General features: G+C 57.2%; 1 protein-coding gene across 1 annotated transcript in view; it reads right to left on the bottom strand.

Moving 5' to 3' along the window:
* Positions 1 to 3,580: 3,580 nt before the first annotated feature.
* Positions 3,581 to 22,688, bottom strand: part of DCHS1 (dachsous cadherin-related 1) — a 29,512-nt gene continuing 10,404 nt past the window's right edge. Inside the window, exons 2-20 of the mRNA XM_033145728.1 lie at positions 20,411 to 20,599; positions 19,676 to 19,907; positions 19,309 to 19,545; positions 17,446 to 18,450; positions 17,139 to 17,326; positions 16,837 to 16,933; positions 16,534 to 16,691; positions 15,607 to 16,444; positions 13,796 to 14,035; positions 12,709 to 12,834; positions 12,015 to 12,224; positions 10,481 to 11,344; positions 9,668 to 9,781; positions 8,974 to 9,185; positions 8,655 to 8,809; positions 7,674 to 7,804; positions 7,084 to 7,370; positions 6,448 to 6,586; positions 3,581 to 6,190 (exon numbers count right to left, since the gene is read on the bottom strand). Coding sequence (XP_033001619.1) covers positions 3,624 to 6,190; positions 6,448 to 6,586; positions 7,084 to 7,370; positions 7,674 to 7,804; positions 8,655 to 8,809; positions 8,974 to 9,185; positions 9,668 to 9,781; positions 10,481 to 11,344; positions 12,015 to 12,224; positions 12,709 to 12,834; positions 13,796 to 14,035; positions 15,607 to 16,444; positions 16,534 to 16,691; positions 16,837 to 16,933; positions 17,139 to 17,326; positions 17,446 to 18,450; positions 19,309 to 19,545; positions 19,676 to 19,907; positions 20,411 to 20,599 — 7,989 coding nt within the window. The 3' untranslated portion in view covers positions 3,581 to 3,623. The remainder of the gene's footprint in view (positions 6,191 to 6,447; positions 6,587 to 7,083; positions 7,371 to 7,673; positions 7,805 to 8,654; positions 8,810 to 8,973; positions 9,186 to 9,667; positions 9,782 to 10,480; positions 11,345 to 12,014; positions 12,225 to 12,708; positions 12,835 to 13,795; positions 14,036 to 15,606; positions 16,445 to 16,533; positions 16,692 to 16,836; positions 16,934 to 17,138; positions 17,327 to 17,445; positions 18,451 to 19,308; positions 19,546 to 19,675; positions 19,908 to 20,410; positions 20,600 to 22,688) is intronic.

The raw sequence follows: 22,688 nt of genomic DNA, 5'->3' as shown, positions 1-22,688 counted from the left end.
TCTCGCCCCTTCATCGCCTGAGCAGCCACGGAAGCCCCGTCGGGGGCTACGAGCCGCCAGACTGTGCTTCGACTCTGCAGCTAGAGGCAGCCCTGCTTCTGCCTGCCGTGGCTGGAAGCACAGGAGGGGCGAAGGCTCTTGGCTCGGATCCTGCCTGCCGGCTTCTCTTGGGGGTGTCTGGTCGGCCACTGTGAGGACAGGATGCCGGACGAGATGAGCCCTTGGCCTCATGATCCTCGACCTGGATGCGAAAGCTCTTCCGACGGTTTTTTGACCCATTAAGCTACCTCCCAGTCACCCCACAAAAGGGACGCCCGCCACCCCAAAGATGCCCGCCCAAAGGTTGCCTTGGGGGGTGCGGGGTCCCGTCTCATCCCCTCAGCCCACCCCCGGTCAAGCAGACGAGTCCTTACAAACACGGTGTGGTTTATTAAGGCATTATTTCAAAAAGTTGGCACTTGGATCTGGTCCCTGCTCAAAAGGAGGGCCAGGGAGGGGGCGGGCGGGACACCCGGGACTTATCATGCTGCGGATGCTCAGCAATACAAAAAGATACAAAATGCTGGAAATAGGAAACAGATTACAATAAATAAACAGAGCCTGCTAGGCTGGGCTGCAGTCAGGACGGAGAAAGGCTGGGGGCGGGCGAGGATGCCAGAAAGGGAGGCTTCAGGTGGGGTTAAATGGGCAGGGGGGGGCAGAGGGCCACCATCCCTTGCCCGCCCAGCAGGGGTCTCCTGTGCTTGTCCCTCAGAAAGGCCTGGGCCGATGGTCTTGTGCATGCAGGCAGCAATTCTGCTGGTAGAGCTTTTCCGGCCTGGAGAGGAAGTACCCTCGGCCGCCACCCCACCCCCCTGAGCAGGAGCCTTCTGGGAAGTCTGTGGGCAAGGAGCAAACTTGTTGTAGCTTCCATCCCCTTCCCGCCCCTGCCCTGAAGGGGTCTCTCCGCCATGCTTCCTATGCTTCTTCAGCATCCTGCCGAATGCACCCATCAACTCTTCCCATTTGCAGCTTTCAAGCCCCTGTGGCCCCTCAAGGTCCTTGTCATGCTGGAGCCATTTGACCCGCCTGGCAGCTGAACTCTTCCCCTCCTGACATGCTAGCTTTCTATCTGCAGGGCATTTTACTTTGTGTGGGAACATGGCCAGACACGATACCTCTTGCTAGCACTGGCAGGGAAGGGTGCAGCAGCTGCTTGGCATGCAGAAGATCCTAGGTACAAAACTTGGCAGCCTCTCCAGGGAGGCCTGGGAAGGTCCCCTGTCTGGGCAGCTGCTACCAGCCAGAGCTGGATGGGTTCAGGAATCATAGAATCCTAGAGTTGGAAGAGACCCCAAGGGCCATCCAGTCCAACCCCCTGCCAAGCAGGAAACACCATCAAAGCATTCCTGACAGATGGCTGTCAGGCCTCCGCTTAAAGACCTCCAAAGAAGGAGACTCCACCACACTCCTTGGCAGCAAATTCCACTGCCGAACAGCTCTCACTGTCAGGAAGTTCTTCCTCATGTTTAGGTGGAATCTTCTTTCTTGTAGTTTGAATCCGTTGCCCCGTGTCCGCTTCTCTGGAGCAGCAGAAAACAACCTTTCTCCCTCCTCTATATGACATCCTTTTATATATTTGAACATGGCTATCATATCCCCCCTTAACCTTCTCTTCTCCAGGCTAAACATACCCAGCTCCCTAAGCCGTTCCTCATAAAGCATTGTTTCCAGGCCTTTGACCATTTTGGTTGCCCTCCTCTGGACACGTTCCAGCTTGTCAGTATCCTTCTTGAACTGTGGTGCCCAGAACTGGACACAGTATTCCAGGTGAGGTCTGACCAGAGCGGAATACAGTGGTACTATTACTTCCCTTGATCTAGATGCTATACTCCTATTGATGCAGCCCAGAATTGCATTGGCTTTTTTAGCTGCTGCATCACACTGCTGACTCATGTCAAGTTTATGGTCTACCAAGACTCCTAGATCCTTTTCACATGTACTGCTCTCAAGCCAGGTGTCACCCATCCTATATTTGTGCCTTTCAAAAAAAAATTTTTTTTGCCCAAGTGTAGTACTTTACATTTCTTCCTCTTAAAATTCATCTTGTTTGCTTTGGCCCAGTTGTCTAATCTGTTAAGGTCATTTTGAAGTGTGATGCTGTCCTCTGGGGTATTAGCCACCCCTCCCAATTTGGTGTCATCTGCAAACTTGATCAGGATGCCCTCAAGCCCATCATCCAAGTCACTGATAAAGATGTTGAATAAGACTGGGCCCAAGACAGAACCCTGTGGCACCCCACTAGTCACTTCTCTCCAGGATGAAGAGGAGCCATTGATGAGCACCCTTTGGGTTCGGTCAGTCAGCCAGCTACAAATCCACTGAATGGTAGCATTGTCTAGCCCGCATTTCACCAGCTTCTTTACAAGAATATCATGGGGCACCTTGTCAAAGACGGCTGCTCCCTCTGCTTGCCTTTATTCTCATGTATGTGCCTGTGGGGCGGGATGGGGTGGACAGACAGGGTTGTTTAATTATTGCTATTGTAGTACCATTCACTCCCCTCACTGAAAAAACTTAGCCAAGGGAGGAACACTTGGTTATTGCAAGTGGCTAGTCTGTGCTCGGGGGTGGGGGGTGGGAGGTATTGCTTTGAAGGCGAGTTGTGGGGAGTCTGGGATCCCCTGCTTCAGTCTCAGACAAAGAGCAATGCGGACAAGAAGGGCATAGGTGCTGTATCACCCCACGACCCTCACACCCAGTGCCAAGCTGTCAGTGTGAGCGAGCAAAGTGAAGGTGCCCTCTTCCTAGGTTAAGATTTGCTTGTGTGTGTGTGTTGGGGGGGGGGAAACCAGCCCCCCAAGGCATGCACATGCCAGTGCAAAGCAAGCAGTGGGAGGAGGGCACAGGGCCCCCTGGCACGGAAGCGGAGCTGGTGGCATCATGTGGGACTGTGAAGGGCAGAAGTTGCACCTATCTTGGCCCGAAAGAGAGAGAGAGAGAGAGAGACAGACAGAGAGAGACGCTTTGGTCAGGCAAAGAGGCCCCTCCATGCTGGTTGCCCCCTTTGCTGCTGTGGGGTGCCTTTGAGTCCCATTGCAATTGCTCACTCTGCAGGAGCAGCTTGGAACAGCAGCATCTCATGGGTCTGGGGGGGGGGGGGACAGTGACAGCCTTGTGAGGCAACGGGGGCTTCGGCCAGACGCCCCTTCAGCAGAACCAGCCCAGCCAGCTCCGTGTGCAGGGGGGAGCGTAGGGTAGGGTGAGGGTGGAACAATACTGAGAAGGTGGTGTGTGTCTTCCTGTGAGTAGCATCTGTACATGGGGTGGGGGAAGTGGAAGGATGGCAATGAGATCTGCCACAGGGCAGTGATCCTTGTGCCACACATGGAATGCCCCCCTGGGAGTGCAGCCCATCTCCTGCCACCGCTTTGGCCAGCCAGTTGCCTGGAGAGGGATGCATTCTGCCCCTCACAGCATCCCTTTGCACTGAGGAAGAGGTGAGTATGGTGACGCCGGGGGCAGCTTCTGCAACCCACGACTCTCCTACCAGCCTGGCAAAGTACCACAGTCTCGGCTCCAGGAGCGGGAGGGCGGGGGGGGGGGGCCTTGTGCTCAGTCAACACCCTTTCCAGAGTCCCAAGCTAGATGCGGAGCTCGGCCTCGTCAGAGGCCTCCAGGGAATGCTCGGTGCTGATGGCGGACGCTGAGGGCCCCTGGGAGACCCCGAAGGGTGAGACCATGGGGGACCGCGCAGCCAGTGGGGAGAGAGAGGGGGAGAAGCTGGGTGACATGGCGGCCGAAGAGAGGGAGCCCTCATGGCTGATGGGGGAGCGCCGCAGAGAGGAGGAGGAGGCAGTGGCCAGGTGGGGGAAGGCCCGCCCCACAGCCGGCTTGGGGGGCACTGACTTGGCGCCCGGGTGCGCCACGGAGGTGATGAGTGGAGGCGGGTCGATGCGGGGCTTGGGCTTGGTGGGAAAGGGCTTGCGCAGGGAGCTCTCGTCCTTCAGGCGGGCGATTTCTGTGAAGACACTGGCCAGTGGCTGGAACTGGGGGCACCAGTTGAGGAGGTAGTCCCAGTTGTAGCTGCCGCGAAGCTCCTCATCGCTGGCCACAATGGCTGTCAGGGAGCCGTCCATGCATGGCTTCCCATCTTCCGGAAAAGAGTAGTCTTTGGGGGCAGAGGAGACGCTGAGCCCACAGCCGGCCCCCAGGTAGGGACCACTGCTGCCCCCGTCATCCCGGTAGAGCTGGGGGGGCTGGCCGGGAAGCAGCAGGCCACCGGGCCCCTTCCTGTTCTTGAACCAGTGAGCCGCATCCAGGGTGGCGGGCTCGCAGGAGACATCAGAGAGGCGGTCCGCGTCCGTCTGGATGCCGGAGTCGGGTCCGCGAGCCACCAGGTGCTCCTGCAGGGAGGAGGTGACGCTGGACATGCGGGGACACTCGTTGATCATGCGGATTTCATCGTCCTCGGCCGCCTCAGCTGAGCCTCGCCCGCTGGAGTGGGAAGGATCCAGAGACCCACCCCGGGTGTAGGGGCCGGCCGGTTCTGTGCCATAGCCAGGCAGTGCCTCATGGTAGAGGCAGTCTCCGCCAGGCAGGGCCGGCTCACCGTGGCCCAGCTTCTGCAAGGAGCCACTCTGCACATGGGCCAGATCCACCTCCTTGGGGCCACGGCTCTGCCGCGAGCGGACCAGGGCCAGCACAATGGCCACGGTGGCCAGCACCACCACCACGCCGAGGGAGGCAGCCACAGCGACCACCAGCAGCAGGTTGAGGTCAGGCACCAGGCCGAAGGAGGTGTGCGTCACGTCCACGGTGACCTGGGCAGAGGCCGATCGCGAGGCGGGCAAGGGGCTGTGGGCTTGCACCTCTAGCACCATTTCCCGGGGCTCTTGCTTGGGAGGCCCCCCTGAGGGCGCCTGGCTGTCCACGCGCAGGTAGATGGCGCCACTGGTTTGGTTGATCCCAAAGAAGGGAGACGGCTTGAGTAGCGTGTAGAGCACCACGCCGTCAGGGCCTTCATCCTCGTCCGTGGCCACCACGGACCCAATGCTGTGCCCCCGCTGTGCCCCCTCAGGTACCTCGAAGCTGAAGGCTGGGCTGAGGAACACGGGGTCATACTCATCCTCCCCGGTCACCAGAACACGTACAGTGGCTGTGGCTGACGTGTTGCCAACATCTGTGGCCTGCACCCGCAGCTGGACGGCCTTCGTGCGCTCAAAGTCAAAGGGCTGGAGCGCGTGCAGCTCCCCGGAGCTGCTGTTAATGGCAAAGGCTTCCCCACCCTCGGTTGGCAGCAGGGCGTAGCGCAGCTCCCCAAAGGCTCCCACATCCAGGTCCACGGCCCGCACAGTGGTGACCAGGCTCCCTGGCGGCAGGTTCTCCCGCAGGCTGCAGCTCAGCACCTCCAGGGGGAAGTAGGGGAGGTTGTCATTGATGTCCTTCACCTCCACGGTGACCGACGCTAGGGCAAAGTGGCCATCTGCTCCGTCCGAGGCCTGCACCACCAGGGTGTGCAGGGCCTGGGCCTCGCAGTCCAGCGCCTTCGCCAGGCGCAGTGCCCCTGTGGACGGGTGCAGCTGGAAGAGTCCACCGGGGTCCCCGGAGCTAATCCTGTAGCGGACCTGGCCGTGGGCCCCCGAATCAGGGTCCTGGGCTGCCACACGCAGCAGCTCTGCCCCGGGCACAGTGCCCTCACTCACGGCCATGTGGTAGGCAGAGCGTCCAAACACCGGGGGGTTGTCATTGACATCCAGCACAGTGAGAAGCACGGGCACCACGGCGCTGTGCTGAGGAACTCCCCGGTCTGACACAGCCACCGTCAGGTTGTAGATGGCCACGGCCTCAAAATCAAGGGGCTCCACCAGCACCAGGGCACTGGCGCCCCCGGAACGGCCCTCCAGCTGGAAGGCGTGGCCGCTGTTCCCACTGACAATGGTGTAGTCGAGGGCTGCATTTTCCCGCGTCATGTCAGCATCTGTGGCTTCCAGGGTGAGCAGGGTGGTCCCTGGGTGCAGGTCCTCTGACACGCAGGCGTTGTAGTGCGGCTTCAGGAACTGAGGCCCGTGGTCATTCACGTCCAGCACTTGGATCTGCACCGTGGTCCAGGCTGAAAGGCTGGGCGTGCCCCGGTCGCGAGCCTCCACTAGGATGTCCAGAGTGGAGCACCCCTGCTCCAGTACCAGGAGCTGCGTGGTGAACAAGGTCCCTGGGAGGGGAGAGAAAAGGCAGTGAGGAGGAATAGGAGGAGGAAGAGAGGGAGAAGAAGAATGAGGAGGAAGAGGAGGACGTGGAAAAGGAGAAGGAAGAGAAAGAGGAGGAAGAATATAACAGAGGACAAAGAAGATGAGAGAGATGAAGAGGAGAAGGAAGAGGGCCCCCCCCCCTGAGCTGCCCCTGCCCCTCCAACGCATCTCACAGGTGCCTTTCCGTGGACACAGGCTCCTCCCACTGCTGCCTTCATACCGTTGGTCCGGTGGATGGAGACCAAGTGGCTTGGCCTGGCCAGCTGGTAGGTGACCTCCCCGTTGGTGCCCGAGTCCAGGTCTGTGGCACTGAGGGTCAAGATGGGGCTGCCGGCTCGGGTGTGTTCTGGCAGTACAACCTGGGAGGACACAGAGGGTTACCTGTCATTCCTTGGCATTTATTTGCCCTCCAAGGTTGTGGGGGAAACCTGTTGGCATGAGCTGCCTCCTACCCAGGGCCTCCTGGGTTCCCTTGGGTGCCTGTGTGAGGAGCCAAAGGGGTAGCAGGGCAGAATGAGGGCAATGAGGAGGGTTTCTTGGGGGGGGAGGCGTGGTCTCTCTGGCACATGACTGAGCCATGTTGAGCTGAAGGGGGCAACTCACACCCGGACACTTTTTCATATTTGGCATAAGTGATGTTTAAACTAAAGCAGCAACAGCAATTTGCATCGAGGTTTGTAATCAAAGGTGCTGTCGATGCTCTGAATCCTATGCTCTGGGCCACTTTTCTGCATTTTGGCACATGGCACTTGTGTGGAACTGTTGCAGAACTCCCCTACGTAGATCGTATTGTGAATGGCCTTCTGAAGGACGTGCGGCCCCTGAGGGGAGAAGCCCGAGGGCAAAGGCTGCACACCTGATACAGGGCCTGGGAGAAGACCGGAGGGTTGTCGTTGACGTCTTCTACCAGCACCGTGACGTTGGCCTCTGTCTCATGCTGAGAGTCCGAGGCGCGCACCGTCAGTGCATAGCGGCTGCGCTGCTCATAGTCCAGCGGCCCCAGCAGAGTGATGCGTCCCCCATAGCGCAGGATGCTGAAGGTGCCAGCGGTGCCACTGTCCAACACCAGCATGTAGGAGAGCTGTGGCCCGCAGTCCACATCGTTGCCCGTCACCATGGTGATCTCGGTGCCCAACAGGGCGTCTGTGGAGGGGGGGGAGGGGGGTCAGAGCTGGGCCTGCCGGGGGCAAGGGCCATGCGAAATTGTTTGGGGTTGCCGGGGGGGGGCAAGGCTTCTCCTCCCCCATCTCAACGGGGCGCTCTGTGCCAGCACTAAGAGAAAGAAGCTCTGCACATGCTCAGAGGTGCTCATGTCTTCAGGTTTTGTGAGGCTTTTCCAGGTGACACTCTCCGTGGCCACATTTGAGGGGAGCTGTGCAGAGAGAGCCGCCCCTCCCCCACCAGCCAACCAAGGGGGGCTTCATGAGCCCTGTTCCATCTACTCACTCTCAGGCACGCGCACCTCCCAGGGGGCAGGGATGGTGGGGCTGTTGTCGTTCACATCCATCACCAGCACTGTGAGGGTGGCAGAGCCCACCAGAGGAGGGTTCCCTCGGTCTGTTGCTGTCAGCACCAGGCTGTGGGCGGGAGGGAAGCAGGAGCGTCTCAGGGACCAGAAGGCACAGTTGATGTCTGCCTGGGGAATGGGGTCAGGGCCAAGGAGATGGTGCCCTTCCCCCTTTGGCATCCTGTGGACTGGCAGCCTTCAGGAAGACCCCACAGGTATCTCTGCTATTCCAGGGAGCACATGGCAGTGGCAGAAGAGGGAACTGGCCTGGCCCGGTCTGGTCGCAGACCTACCTTTTTGGGGCCCTGAAGCTTGAAATGTCACGGGGGGGGGGGGCCTTGGCAACCAGCAACGAGGTCTGGGTAAGCCCTGTTCTCTTCTTCAGTGATAGAACTAACACCTTTACAACATCTGTGCTACTGACTCTTGGACTTTGGTGTTGTTGAAACATATACAACAAAAACTTAGACTCAAATCAACGCAGCTCAGATTGGGTCTACTAGACCCACAATTTTTAAGCAATGTGGACTAAAGTTGCTTCTGGAGTCCCTCTGGGATTAAAAGTCCTGAAACTGAAGCTTCATTAGTTTCATAGTAGATCTGTCCCTGCCCGTCCCCCAATCCCCGCCCTTTCTGGACTGGCTGCCTCTCCATGATTCAGTTCAGTTGAGTTCAGTTCTGAGTTTCTTCCTGCGAGGAATCCCAAAGAGATTCACCGCACAGTAGAAACACATCTATCAAAACAATTAAAGGCAATTACACACGCACAATTTAAACACCACCTCTCTCCCTCTACCCAACATCAACACAGAGCCCCAAAGGGGATAAATGTCTCCACACGGGCTCCTCGCAAGGCTTGTGGCCAGAGTCACTCCATGGTCTCCATGGCTGGAAGCGGGGAGGACGAAGGGCGGACTCACCGGGTCTGGGCCCAAATCTCCCTGTCCAGAATGGCTGCTGTCGTGATGGTGCCTGTCTGGCTGTTGATGCGATATAGCCCGTTCATGGGCAGCGTCTGGTTGATGGTGTACGTCACCTGCCCGTTGGGACCCTGGTCCAAGTCATCTGCCACAACCTGCCGTGAGAGGACATGGAGAGTCCTGCCGCCGCATGGACCTTGCCCAAATGCCCCTCCAGTCCCCCCACAGGACTCCCCCACCTCTCCACCCCCAGTGCTGCTCCTGAGGTTCGCCTGAAGCCCAGCCCAGGGGCCAGCCATCCCAGAGGACCCCTTCCCACCTGGATGACAGGCGAGTCGTAGCCCTGGGCCTCCCAGATGAAGGCCACGTAGTTGGGCAGCCGGAAGCGCGGGCGGTTGTCGTTGACATCCTGCAGGTTGACATTCACAGCCATGAAACCGAAGGAGGAGGCCGACTCTGCCTGCAGCACTAGGCGCAAGCGGGGGCTCAGCTCAAAGTCCAGGCTGTGGGGATTCTGCACCGACACCAGACCTGCAGGGGCAGAAGGGGGAGTTCTGCACCACACTCTTTCCATGCAGGGAGGGTCCCCCCTCTCCCCTCCCGCAGCCGAGGCTCCTCCTCGCCTACCCTTGAGGGCAACTTGGGGGCTGCTTTGATTGGCAAGTGGGGCCCTCCTTTGCCATGGAGGCCTGCGCTCTGAGTCTGGCAAGGGCAGCCTGCCAGCGAGGTCCATGGGCAGTAAAAAGAGCTGGACCCAAATGGCCAGATCAAGGGGGAGAGAGGCACCCTGGAGCAGGAACACAAACAAGCAAGTGGCGGAGGAGAAGGGGAGCCAGGAAGGAAGGAGGCGGCCCCCGCAAAGCCTTCAGCTGTCACCTCCTCCAGGACAAAGCAGGCTTTCAAGGGGGCCTTTTGACCCAGAGACAAGCAGTCTGAGAACCACATGCCCCAAGGCCTCTCCTCACACCCCAGGGGGCCTGTCTGGCCTTGCCCTAACCCTAACCCTTACAAACCTGAGCTGGGCTGGATGCGGAAAGCGCCCTTCTCATTGCCGCTGACGATGCTGTAGGTGATGCGGCCAGAGGAGCCGGCTGTGTGGGTGGCTGGGGTGCTCAGCACGGTGGTGCCTGGAGGGGGAGGCAGCCGGGGGGCAGGCATTGAGAAAAAGAACATCCACTTCCAGAAGGAAACCTGCTTTGTTATTAGAAGATTCAGGACAGGTAACAGCAAGCACTTCTTCATGCAGCACAGAGTTAAACCATGGAACTCCCTCCCACAAGGGGCAGGGATGGCCACCAACTCGGGTGGCCTTGGAAGAGGTTTAGGCAAACCCATGAAGGAGGAAGAGGAAGAGGAGGAGGAGTAGGAGAGGGCTCCCGAGGGCCACTAGCCAGGATGCCTGTGCCCACCTCCACAGTCAGAGGCAGGACGGCTTCTGAATGCCAGTTGCTAGAAACCGCAGGAGGGGGGAGTGCTGCTCTTGTGCTCTGGTCCTGCTTGTGGGATTCCTATATTATTATTATTATTATTATTATTATTATTATTATTATTATTATTATTATTATTCCACCCTTTATCAAAAGATCCCAAGGTGGTGTACAACATTAAGGACACATTTTATGGGCAACTGTTCAGCCCCGGTGAGAACAGGATGGCAGACTCTGAGGTTTCTTATACTCCCTTCTTAAAATCAGTGAGTGACAGGATTCCTCTGGGACACACACGCAGTGGCCTTGGTGCTCCCACTTACGGGCTGGAGACAGACAAGGCAGCCCCCTCCCCTTCTGCTCCAGACTAGCCAGCCAGAGCCATCCCGCTGCCCATACCTGCCGCGGCGTTCTCTGGCAGTGTCACGTCGCTGGTGCTGCGGGGAAAGCGGACCCCCCGGATGGCCTCGTCTTGCAGGTGGATGATCACCACTCCGATGGAGGAGAGCGGGGGCTCCCCCAGGTCACTGGCCAGGACGAAGACAGTGCGCTGGCGCTGGGTGAGGGTGCCCAGGGGCTGCAGCAGCTGAATGGCACCTGTGTAGGTGTTGATGGCAAAGGCGGGGCTGGGGGCGGCCAGGCGGTAGAGGAGGGAGGCATTGGCACCCACGTCATGGTCCTCAGCCCGCAGCGTGGCCACCACCCGCATGGTGGGCGTGTTGCGGGGCAGCGTGACAGAAAGTGGGCTGAGCGGAAAGGCCGGGATGTGGTCGTTGACATCCTGGATGCTGACCGTGACCTGCACGGAAGCACTGCGGGGGCTCAGAGGGGACGAGTCAACGGCCACAGCCACAAAGCGGTACAAGTCTCGGTGCTCCCGGTCCAGCGGCTGCGTGGTGGTGAGGCGGCCTGTCTGAGGCTCCACCTGGAAGGTGCCCAGTGACTCGTTGGCCAGGAAGTAGGAGACATGTCCATTGGGCCCTTCGTCTGGGTCCTCGGCCTCCAGCTGCAGCACCAGCGCCCCCACAGGCAAGTCCTCGGGCACCTCGGCCACGTAGCTTTCCTGGGCAAAGTGAGGGGCGTTGTCGTTCAGATCCAGCACTTGCACGTGGAGTGCCAGGCTGGCGCAGCGTGGGGGGGAACCGTGGTCACAGGCCTGGACAGTCAGTGTGTAGCTGGCCAGACGCTCCCGGTCCAGGCCTCGTGCTGTGGACAGCTGGCCGGAGATGGGGTTCAAGGCAAAGTCTTCTTCCGAGTCTCCAGCTGAAGGGAGGAGGAGGAGGAGGAGGAGGGTGAAGCTTTCCTGGACTGGCACATGACTGCCCAAACTACCCCTAATACTGGTTTCTCAGTTGCCCATGTGTAAATACTCCCCTGCCTGAAGGGGGCCAAACACGTTTGCAAAAGACTGCCTTACCCACTTCGTGGAATTGACACTACAGGCATCCCAGAATCCCCTTTCTGCAAATGAAATAACTTGGCCTGGAACTCCTTGCCTACTGCTATCAAAAAGGCAGCTTCCCTATATTCCTTTTGACATTATTGTTCAGGGAAGCTCAGAAATGCTGCTGTAGATTTTATCTGCTTTAGTGTTTTAACTTTTTGTAGGCATTAAAGCATCACTGCAAATTTCTCTTGATTTTCTTCTTTCATCTTTTTGTAAACTACTTTGAGGTTGTTTTTCCACAATTGAGCAACATATAAATTTTAATGTAATGAATGAATGAATGAATGAATGAATGAATGAAATCTCTAAGGGTTAATACGGCTCCAAAGTGGGAAATGTAGGCAACATGGACCCATTCTGAAATGAAGGGGAACCAGGAGGAGCCCCTTTTCCCCTGGTGAGGTGGGAAACCCTTCCTTCTCCCCTCGACTGCCTTTGGCACTGCATCACCCCAAGCAGGGAGTTTCCCTCCTTCCCTCTCCTCACCGTCCAGGCGGTAGGTGAGGCGCCCGTTTTCTCCTGCATCGTGATCCGTGGCCCGCACAGTGGTCAGCTCCACCTGGCTCTGGTTCTCTGGGACCTCCAGGGAAGAGGCCTCGGCCTGGAAGGTGGGTGCATGGTCGTTGTCATCTGCCACCAGGATGCGGACAGTGGCCTTGGCCTGGCGAGGGGGCAGCCCCTTGTCCTGTGCGTACACTGTGGGGGAGGGGGAGCAAGCTGTGAGCCATAGAGACAGACAGCAGGGGAACGTCTCCTGGGGTGGGGATAGGGAGCAAGGGGGCTGCCAGGCACTAGGAGGGGCACAGCGGCTAAACCTGGCCCTCTGTGCGCATTGAAAGGGGCTTCTGGGAGCACCTTCAGCTCCTTCGATTTGCCAGGTGCGGATTAACTCCTTGTGACAGAGAAACCTCAGGACAGCAAAGCAGAAACACACAGAAGCAGCGGAAACCAGCAGAGCAGACTAAATGACAAATTCCATACAATGCCAATTGACGTAATTTGTAATGGGATACAAATTTAATAAACCCTTTAAAAAACTGACTCAGATTTTAAAACACTTGAAAGGAACTTGAGCAAGTCCCACCAAGGACTGCCAATTATTGCCCCCTTTGCCCAAATGCTGCATCCAGGGCTGGCCTGTGGGCCTCAGAAGAGGACCCCCCTCTCCCCCCCACCTTACCTGTCAGCAAGTGCTCTGCACGCTCCTCATGGTCTAGGGAGCGCCGGGTGCTGATCAGACCTGTGTGGGGGTCAATGGAGAATTCGTCCCCAGGAATGCCGCCGTAGGTCACCTGCCCATTGGATCCTGGAGAGATATGCAAGGGAGGCTGTGCATGGGCCCTACTCTTCCCCCACATAGACCTCCTCACAAGTCAGCCCCCATGCTGCTCTGCTCTGGGCGCAAAGGCCCCTCTTCCAGACCCTCCCAACCACACTTGGCTGACCCCCCCTCACAGCCCCACTGCTTAACCCCCCCCGGCAAAGCCAGAGTGTTAGCAGGGCAGGGACTGGGGGCCCAGCTGTGGCAGCTGCCACAGGCTGGCATGTTTAAATTGGGCTTCAGAAGCCTTTCAAGATCAGCTTGACATGGAAACGGGGAGCTTCCTAGTCCAACCACAGACGCCACCTTCCTTGGTACCAAGGAGCACACAACGTCTCCGCCACATGGGAGCTGCTGCTGCTGCTGCTCTGAAGCTGGGGAGTGGGGAGGGTTGAAGCAAGAGGAGGTAGCAGGCACCCAAAGGCAGGCACCAGCTAGGCCATGGGCACCTGCGCTTGCCACAGAGTGGTGGCCAACCCAACACCAAATGGTGCTCTTCCCACCCACTGGGCATTCTGGCCATTTAGTCAGGGTTGATCTGCTGGGCTGAAGCCATCTTGGCTAAGGGCCTGCCTCCTCTGTGGTCTGCCTTGCATTATCACCATTTAATTCTAACAACCCTCTTGTGAGGGAGCTTAGGCTGAGATGTCCTGACCAGCTGGCCAACAGTCTCCATGAGCCAAGTCCAACCTTTCCTCCCCTGGCCCACTCAGGTGCCCTCAGTCCAAGCTGGCAGAGGTTCTCCACTCACCAATGCCCTGTTTCAAATACAGCAGGTGGCCTTTGGCACAAATATGCACAGTGCCGGGTCCAATGAGCCCCCATGGAAAGGGGGCTTGTGCTCTCTGGGTGACCCCATTTTCTGACCAGACACTCCTCCCCAGCCCTTCCACTTCTGGGGTGGATGACCCTGCAAATTACCACAGGCAGAGGGTCAGGCTCTTACCCAGGTCTGGGTCGGTGGCATGCAGCTGCAGCACTGGGACACCAGGGGGCAGGTTTTCTGCCACACTGGCTTCGTAGCTGTTTCTCTCAAAGGCAGGTGCCTGGTCGTTCACATCCAGCACATGCACAAGCAGGAGCTGCGTGGCAGAGCGCCGTGGCAACCCATGGTCCGTGGCTACCACTGTCAAGTTATGCTGGGACACTTCCTCCCGGTCCAGTGTCCTCACGATGGATAGTGCGCCTGGGAGGAGAGCAGGAGGCCAACATTTGAGATGGAGATGATGCATGAAAGCATTTTGCATCAAGACCTGCCAAAGGGGGTTGCAGGGATCTCATAGTTCTGGGAATCAACTCAGAACTCATTGTCATGGGCTGGAGCAAGACTCTGCCCTCAGATTTCTGGCCAGTGTTACTCCAGTTGGAAACATATTTCTCCACCCACAAGCAGTGCATGGAGCAGTTTCATTTTTTTTATGTAAAAAAGTATTCTTCTGCAAAAGTCCAATTCAGAGAAGGAAGCAATTGTTATCCAGAAACCCTTTCCAACAATCACTGAAAAGGTAAACCTCAGAAGAATGTTTTCTTAATCAACAATTGCATTGACATACAGTCATACCTCGGGTTGCGAACATTATCTGTGTGCACACGCATGACATGATTCAGTGTTTCTGCGCATGTGTGAGCGCCGAAACCTGGAAGTAACCCGTTCCAGTACTTTCGGGTTTGGCGCGGTCCGCAACCCGAAAACGCGCAACCCGCAGCGTTCGCAACCCGAGGTATGACTGTAATGTCAGTAGCATTTTAGAACAACAACAAAAAAAGAATTTCCCCCTCTGTTTTCTGCCAGAACCCTCATAAGGAGCTGTTGCCCCAAAGGGTTATCCCCACTCCCCAGCCAAGCAAAAGGTGCAGAGTCTCGGACTTCTGATCCTGGGGAGGTGTTACAACACAGGACTTCAGAAGGGATCTCCCCAACCACCCATCTCACACTAGAGCAGGGGTCAGCAACCTTTTTCAGCCGTGGGCCAGTCCACCATCCCTCAGACCATGTGGTGGGCCGGACTATATTTTGGGGGGGGAGGGGGGAGGAATGAACAAATTCCTATTCCCCACAAATAACCCAGAGATGCATTTTAAATAAAAGGACACATTCTACTCATGTAAAAACACGCTGATTCCCGGACCGTCCATGGGCCGGATTGAGAAGGCGATTGGGCCCATCTGTCCCCCGGGCCTTAGGTTGCCTACCCCTGCACTAGAGGGTTTTAGACCTTAAGTTTGGGGTGATTTGTTTTATCTTTCTTTCCCAGACTTGTGCTTTAGCTCCTTGTACTTTCCCAGACTTGTGCTTTAGCTTCCTTCCTGGGGAAGCCCAGCCAGATGGGCGGGGTACAAATAAATAATAATAATAATAATAATAATAATAATAATAATAATAATAATTATACATGCCTAGGGGCATGGGGACTCTGCACAGGCCACATCTCGGAAAGACAGACAGACAGACCATTTATTGGTGGCATATTGCAAGATGGCCCCACCGGACAAGGAGGAGGGACTACTGCCACCGCCAGCCAATCAGCAGAGTGCACAACCCAAATAGCAGGGTGTGCAAAAGGCAGAACACATTCTCGCCTCACCTGCAGAAAATCTCGTGGGGGGAGGACTGCTCATATAACTGAAGGACATCCCTTACATCCTGATGCAGCGCTATTTCCCAACTCCTGGGAATGCATGGTGGGATCCTGCACACACAGACTACAAATCCCCCCCTTCCCCTACATGGAGGCCTGGTACCCCCCTCTGCCTTACCTGTGTTGGGGTTGAGGTGGAATCGCCCGTCCAGGTTCCCTGCTCGCAGCGCATAGCTGACCCTCCCGTTCTCACCCAGGTCCCGATCCCTTGCCACCACCTGGAGCACCAGGAAGCCCGTGGGCTGGTCCTCAGGGATGTCAATTCTCGAGGGGGAGCAGAACTCAGGCCCATTGTCATTCTCGTCCATGACGAAGATGTGGGCAGTGACGGCCGCAGAGTGGCGCTGGCTGGTGTTGAGAGCCTGGTCTGTGGCCTGGACCACCAGCAGGTAGGCTGACTGAGTCTCGCGGTCCAGCACCCCCTGCAGGCTCAGCTCCCCACTGCGTGCATCCAGCTGGAAGGGGGCCTGGGGGGCCTCCTGGCGCAAGAGGTTGTAGCGCAGTTGGCTGTTGGGTCCCGGGCCGTCCCCGTCCAGCGCCTGGAAGGTGAAGAGGGACGTGCCAGGGGTGGCCCCCTCAGACACCACCACAGTGATGGGGTCCTGGGGCCACGTGGGAACATGGTCGTTGCTGTCCTGCACGTGGATCTCGACCAAGACCAGGCGCTGGCTGGGGTAGCCCTGCAGGATGTCTTCCATGCTCACTTGCAGGCTGTGCTTCATCCCAGCTTCGTAATCTAGCTCCTGGGCCACGTAGATGTCCCCCGTGCCTGGGTCCACCACAAAGAGGCCGTCCGCGCTGCTGCCCCCCACCAGCATGTAGGTCACTTGCCCGGGTGCAGGCGGCTCGGGGGGGGCCACACAGCCAATGAGAGAGCCTGGCTGCAGCCCCTCCGTGGGGTGAAATGTCAGCACCGTGGTGTCGGGACGGGGCAGCAGGTGGGCTGTGGACACCACCTGCAGAGGGAGGGGAGAGGTTAGGAAGGGGCCTGGGGGGTATTTGGAGCAGGCCCAGCCCCACGCCCGAAGCAAAAGAGGGCTCCTACTTGGATGCGCACGGCTGCTGTTGTGCTCTGGGGGGCAGCGCCTTGGTCACTTGCTGTCACTGTGAAGGCATACTCGCCCCGGTCTGCTTGACGCAGCCGGGTGGCTGTCCGCAGTTCCCCGGTGGCCACATGCAGGGAGAAGCGCTCTGCCCAGGCACCTGCAGGGAGACCGAGGGAGAAGCGCTGAGGGAGGGGGGCAGCCAAGGGGAGGCCCAGGAAACCCTCCGGGAGAAGGAGTGGAGGCCTGAAACCTCTGGGCCTTGTGGGGCCTTCCAGGAGCACAGCCCAGGGGGATCTGTTTACCTGACAGCGAGTAGAAGACCGTGCCGTTCTCTGCCTCATCTGGGTCTTTGGCCCTCAACGAAGCCACCAGCAGCCCAGCCGGCTTCTCCTCCAGAACCTGAGAGAGTACAGCAGAGGGGTGGGGGGAGCTGGAGTTGGCAGCCATTGCCTGGACACGCAGAGGGGGATGCCACCTCCCTACTCCATGATTCTACCCCTCAGGCCCTGGCCTTTCTGCTGCCCTTTCTGAGGAACTACCGGTGCCCCCAAGAGCTCCTTCCTTGCCCCTTGGATCCCCCGCCCAGGCTTGAGCCTCCACCCACCTGGAGGAGTAGTTCGCGGCCCTCAGCCACGTGCAGGAAGGTGGGTGCATTGTCGTTCTCATCCAGGACAGTGACATAGACAGTGCCAGTGGTGCTGCGGGGTGGTGTCCCCCCGTCCTGAACCACGACCTGGAGCTGGTAGCTGGCCTGCTGCTCCCGGTCCAAGCTCTTCCGAAGGCTCAGCTCCCCTGGAGGATGAGGGGAAGAGGCATTCAGCACAGGTGAGACACCCAGCTGCTCCCTTCCCCGGCTCCCATGTGGGAGCCCCTGCTGAGAAGTGCCTCCTACTCCCGCTCTGCTCCCTCACCAGTCTGGGTGTGGATCAGGAAGTTCCCCTCGGGCGGCACCAGGCGGTAGGCCAGGCGGCTGTTCTGTCCCGCGTCCCGGTCGCTGGCCGTCACCCGGCCCACACTGCTTCCTGCCGGCCTGTTCTCAGCCACAGTGAAGAAGTAGCGCTCCTCACTCAGGCGGGGGCTGTTGTCATTCTCATCCGTGACAGTGATGCGCACAGTGCTGGTGCCAGTTTGGCGACCCTCACCCTCCCCAGCCACCGCCAGCACTGTCAGCACATACAGCTCCTGCACCTCCCGGTCGAGGGTGCTGCGCACGTACAGCCAACCAGCGTCTGGAGCGATGCCAAAGCTGGCCGCATCCCCCTCGGCCCGCAGGTGGTAGGCCAACGGGGTGCTGGGTTCCCTTGCCAGGGCTCGCACCTGCAGGAAGCGGGTGCTCACGGGCACGCCCTCGCGCACCTCCACGCGGTAGGTGAGTGTGTCAAAGATGGGGCCGTGCTCATCGGCCGCCTGCAGGTGAACCAAGAGGGTGAAGGTGGCACTGAGCCGGGGGATCCCGCCATCCTGTGCCAGGATAACCAGTCTGTAGGGGGCACTGGTCTCCCGCTGCAGGGCCCCCGCGAGCCGCACCTTCCCGGAGAAGTGCTCCACGGTGAAAGCGCTGGCCCCTCCTGAGGCCAGTTCAAAGCGCACCTGCCCGTTCACCCCGCTGTCGCGGTCCTCTGCCTGCACTGTGTAGACCACCGTGCCCAGGGCAGCCCCCTCGGGTAGCAACACTGAGTCAGAGGGGACCAGGAAGGCGGGCGCATTGTCGTTCACATCCGTGATGCTGATCTGCACCCGAGCGCTGCTGTAGGCGGGAGGGGAGCCGCTGCGGGCTTGGACCTCTAGGAGGAGGAGTGGCTGAGCCTCATGGTCCAGGGGCAGGCTGGTGTGCAGCTCCCCCGATTCTGGGTCCACAGAGAAGTACCCATTGGGGTCCCCCGAGGAGATGGAGTAGAATACACTGTCCAAGTGGCCTGGAGGCAAGAACACAGGGGGGGAGTGGAGACCTGCTGGAGTGGGAAACAGCCCCCGTCACCCCAAACAAAGACATACTTGGGACACAGAAACTCTTCTATTGAGCTCCTGCCACTCTCTGCATTTATTGTACAGATGTGGGATCTGTTTGGATCGATGGAGCAGATCCTGATAAGCAATAGCCTTGCAAGCCAAATTTGACAGGTAGACAGCATGTGGTGTCACTTGACTGACAGTTGGGCAGCCCCTCCCACCTCTGAAAGCCTATTACACAGGGTTGCTAAGCACCTGCCAGCCAGCTGCCTGACTGTTAAGAACTACTTTGGCCCAAATGGCTTAGGACAGCCCTGCTCTCCCCCGTGAGCTTCATACTTGAATGGGGGGGGTGAGGGAGAGATGTGTCTAAAAGCCCTTTGCAAAATCACTCTTTGAAGCAGCCTCCCCCATAATTTAAACATCACTCAAGCACTGGACTCTCCTAAAGCACCCCACAAAAGTGTCTTTTCGGGAAGTGCTTTGTGGGAGGCTGCTTCAAAGAGCATTTTTTGCCAGGTGCTTTAAGACGGACCCTGTGCTCCCATCTGAGTGGCTAAAATGGAGCGCGGGGACCATCTTCATGGGCTTTCCAAAAGGGTTATTTGAAACAGCTCTGCACTTCTCTTTTAAGATAGTGGCCCAAGGTGGGGGAGGGCAGGCAACGAGAAGCTAACTTACAGCACAAGGTCTCACCCATCCACTGATGTAGCCTGTGCTATCAGCTGGGAATGGTTATGGGACCAAAATGGGACCCCTGATGGGCAAAGACTGGCTCAGAGGCCAGAGGTTCCTCACCCGTTTTACAGGCTCCCTATGCCTACCTGCGGGGTTGTGGGCATAGACGACCCCAACGCTGCTGCCCGGACGCGTGTCTTCTGGGACCGTGAAGTAGTACTGGGTGCGCTCAAAGCTCGGAGGGGAGATGGTGCCAGCCACAATGCTGATGTTGACCTGAGCTCTGGGCTGGGCCGCCAGACCCCCTCCGTCCCGGGCCGCCACCTCCAGCTGCACCAGGGTGTTGGCTTTGCCTACCAGACTCCTCAGCAAAGAGATGGCACCTGTGAAGAAAGAGGGGGAGCTGGTTGTGGGGTAGGCCTGGGCCAGGGGTGGGGAGGGAGGAAGCAGCCCCCCTGGAGTGAAGCACCTGGAGGCTGACACTGCCCTGCCTGCCCCACCTTGTCTCCTCACCCGTGTCTGGGTTGATGGCAAAGAGGGACGGCGTGTTGCCTGCGGCAATGTGGTAGGTCACCCGCCCATGGGGCCCCTCGTCCTTGTCGTGGGCCGTGACACGCAGCACTGCTGAGCCAGGATGGCTTTGGGTGCTGATGCTGGTGGCATACTCCAGAGGGTAAAAGGTGGGGGCGTTGTCATTGATGTCCTCCAGGAAAACCTTGACGTAGGCCATGGAACTCAGCCCACCCTGGGAAGGAGAGAGAGAGAGAGAGAGCTGCTGGGAATCCATAAACTGGAGCCTGGATTACACCTTTGTTGTGATTCCAGTATGGCAAGAGGTTGGACAAGAGGGTTCTTGGGACTCGACCATTCTATAATTCTCTGACTTCAATCTGCCGCACCTCAAATGCCCCCTGCCTGTGGGTGGGGCAGGAGCCACAAGCCCCCAATATGGGTGGCACAGACTGGGGTAGCAGCCAGGGCTCCAGTTCTGCACTGGTGCCTCCACAGCCCAACTGGTTCCTGGTGTTTCGGAAGGGCAGATGACCATGGCCTTCTTTAGGGTGAGGCCAAAGTGGCTGCTGCAAACCTTCCTGCCCACCCCCACCCCCACCCCAACACACACAGAGGCTGACACAGTCCAGCCAGAAGGGTCTCCAACAGCCCCCCAACCCCACTTGTGGCCACCTTTTGCCACCATTGGCTGAAGCCATTCTGCCACAACAGGGCGAGACCCTGTGGCCTCCTCACCCCATCAACCGCTGTGATGGTGAAGTCATAGGCGGAGGTGCCCTCATCGCGGTCCAGGTCTTGCGTGGTGCAGAGCTGGCCGGTCTCTTCCCCGAGGTGAAAGGCAGAGGAGGCTGAGCTGGTGAGGCCAGTGCCCAGGGAGTAGGAGAGGGAGCCCAGAGAGCCACTGTCGGCATCCGTGGCTGTGACCTGCAGGAAGCAAGAAAGAAGCATGGCATTTGCACGTGTCAGGCGGAAGGAGCAGGACCAAAGTGCAAGATTCCATCAATTGTGTCTCCAAAAAAATTGATACATCACTTGGGAAGTCAGGCAAACTAATACCAATGTACTAGAAGAAGCAAAGATCACCAGTGTTGAAGCAATGATTATTCAACATCAACTTCGTTGGGCTGGTCATGTTGTGTGGATGCCTGGTTATTGTCTTCCAAAGCAACTACTCTATTCTGAACTTAGAAATTGAAAGCGTGATGCTGGTGGTCAACAAAAGAGGTTGAAAGACTCTCTCACGGCAAGTCTTTAAAAATGTAGTATAAACACCGACAACTGGGAAACACTGGCCTGTGAGTGCTCCAATTGGAGAAGAGCCTTTACCAAATAATAATAATAATAATAATAATAATAATAATAATAATAATAATAATAATAATAATAATAATAATTTATTTGTACCCCGCCCATCTGGCTGGGTTTCCCCAGCCACTCTGGGCGGCTTCCAACAAAGATTAAAAATACATTAAAGGTGTCATGGGCTTTGAACTCAGGACGAAAGGGAAAAACGTGCTAAGAGGAAGGCACGCTTGGCAAACCCTCACCATGATCAACTCCCACCCGGAATCCTATGTCCCCACTATGGAAGGAGGTGTGGATCCAGAATTGGCCTCCACAGTCACTTACGGACTCACTGTTAAAACTGTGTTCATGGAAGACAATCTTACTCAGCTACAAGTGATAGCCAAAGAAGAAGGAAGAGGTGGCAGCAGCAGCAGCAGCAAAAAAAAAAAAAAAAAAAAAAGCTCATGCAATTATGGGCTTCCTCAACAAACATCAAGTGTCCACATCAAGGAATGTTGGGGCCAGTCCTCTCATGAGGCAAAATGAGGTGACTGCCTCAGGAGGCAGGAGCAACAGGAGCAACAGATCCCATTGCAGATCTTTATTCCCTGCTTAATCTCTTCACCTTTCTTCTCTGGTAGAGGAGGGCATGTTGTAGTTTTCCTCAGATGCCAAAATGTACAGTATTGGGTTGGCCCTGAGGGACGTCATAGTAACCCTGGAGTCCTGCGTCCAGTTCTGGGTACCTCCGTTTAAGAAGGATGTTGACAAGCTGGAAGTATGCTGAGGTTGGTGACCAAAGCTGATAAAGGGCCTGTAAACTAAGCCTTATAAGGAATGGTTGAGGGAGTTGGGGATGTTTTGCCTGGAAAAGAAGAGACTGAGAGGGGATATGATAGCCAAAAATCTAAAGGGTTGTCACATGGAAGATGGAGTAAGCATGTTTTCTCCTGCTCCAGAGGGAATAACCTGAAACAATGGCTTCAAGTTACAAGAAAGGAGATTTCAACTAAACATCAGGAAGAACTATCTGACAGGAAAAGCTGTTCAACAGTGGAGTGGTCTCCCTTGGGAGGTTGTGGACTCTCCTTCATTGAATGGTTTTAAGCAGAGGCTGGAAGGCCATCTTTCATGAATACTTTAGCTGAGATTCCTGCATTGCAGAGGGTTGGACTAGATGCCCCTCAGGGGTCCTATGATCCTATGACAATGGCTGTCAGCACATTGACTTCTTGGGAAAGACACAATGAGAAACCACAAACATTTACAATGCCAGATCATAGGCCAACTCTAACCCATAGTGAATATAATAATGATAATATTATTGGTTAATGTTGGTTTGCTCTGATTAGAAGGGAATCCCTCTCTTCCTCACTTTGTGCTCTTTGGTTGGGATGCTCCTTCTATTTCTAAAACCAGCCCTCATTTCCTCCCCCCTCTTAAAAACACACACTAGACCTGCTTGCAAGGCCTGTACAAGGTGGGGGGGCCTCCTTTCCCAGAGGGCAGACTCTTCTGCAAGCCCTGAGGGGAGTGAGGCTGTGGGGAATGACAAAGATGTGCTTGGGGAGGGGGCGGAGACCCACCCAGACCAGCAAGCCTGAGATGCCTGCATTTCTGCTGCCCGAGGCTCCCTCAACCTCCCCTCCCCAGCCAGGAAAGCAGCTCTTTCTGCTCCTCTGGGGGAAAGAGCTCTGTGGGTGGTGGAGGCCAGGAGGGAGGTTTG

This window comes from Lacerta agilis, chromosome 4 (genome assembly GCF_009819535.1).
Source record: "Lacerta agilis isolate rLacAgi1 chromosome 4, rLacAgi1.pri, whole genome shotgun sequence".
NCBI lineage: Eukaryota > Metazoa > Chordata > Lepidosauria > Squamata > Lacertidae > Lacerta > Lacerta agilis.
Note: the sequence above shows the minus strand (reverse complement) of the source record. Positions and strands in the feature narration are given on the sequence as shown.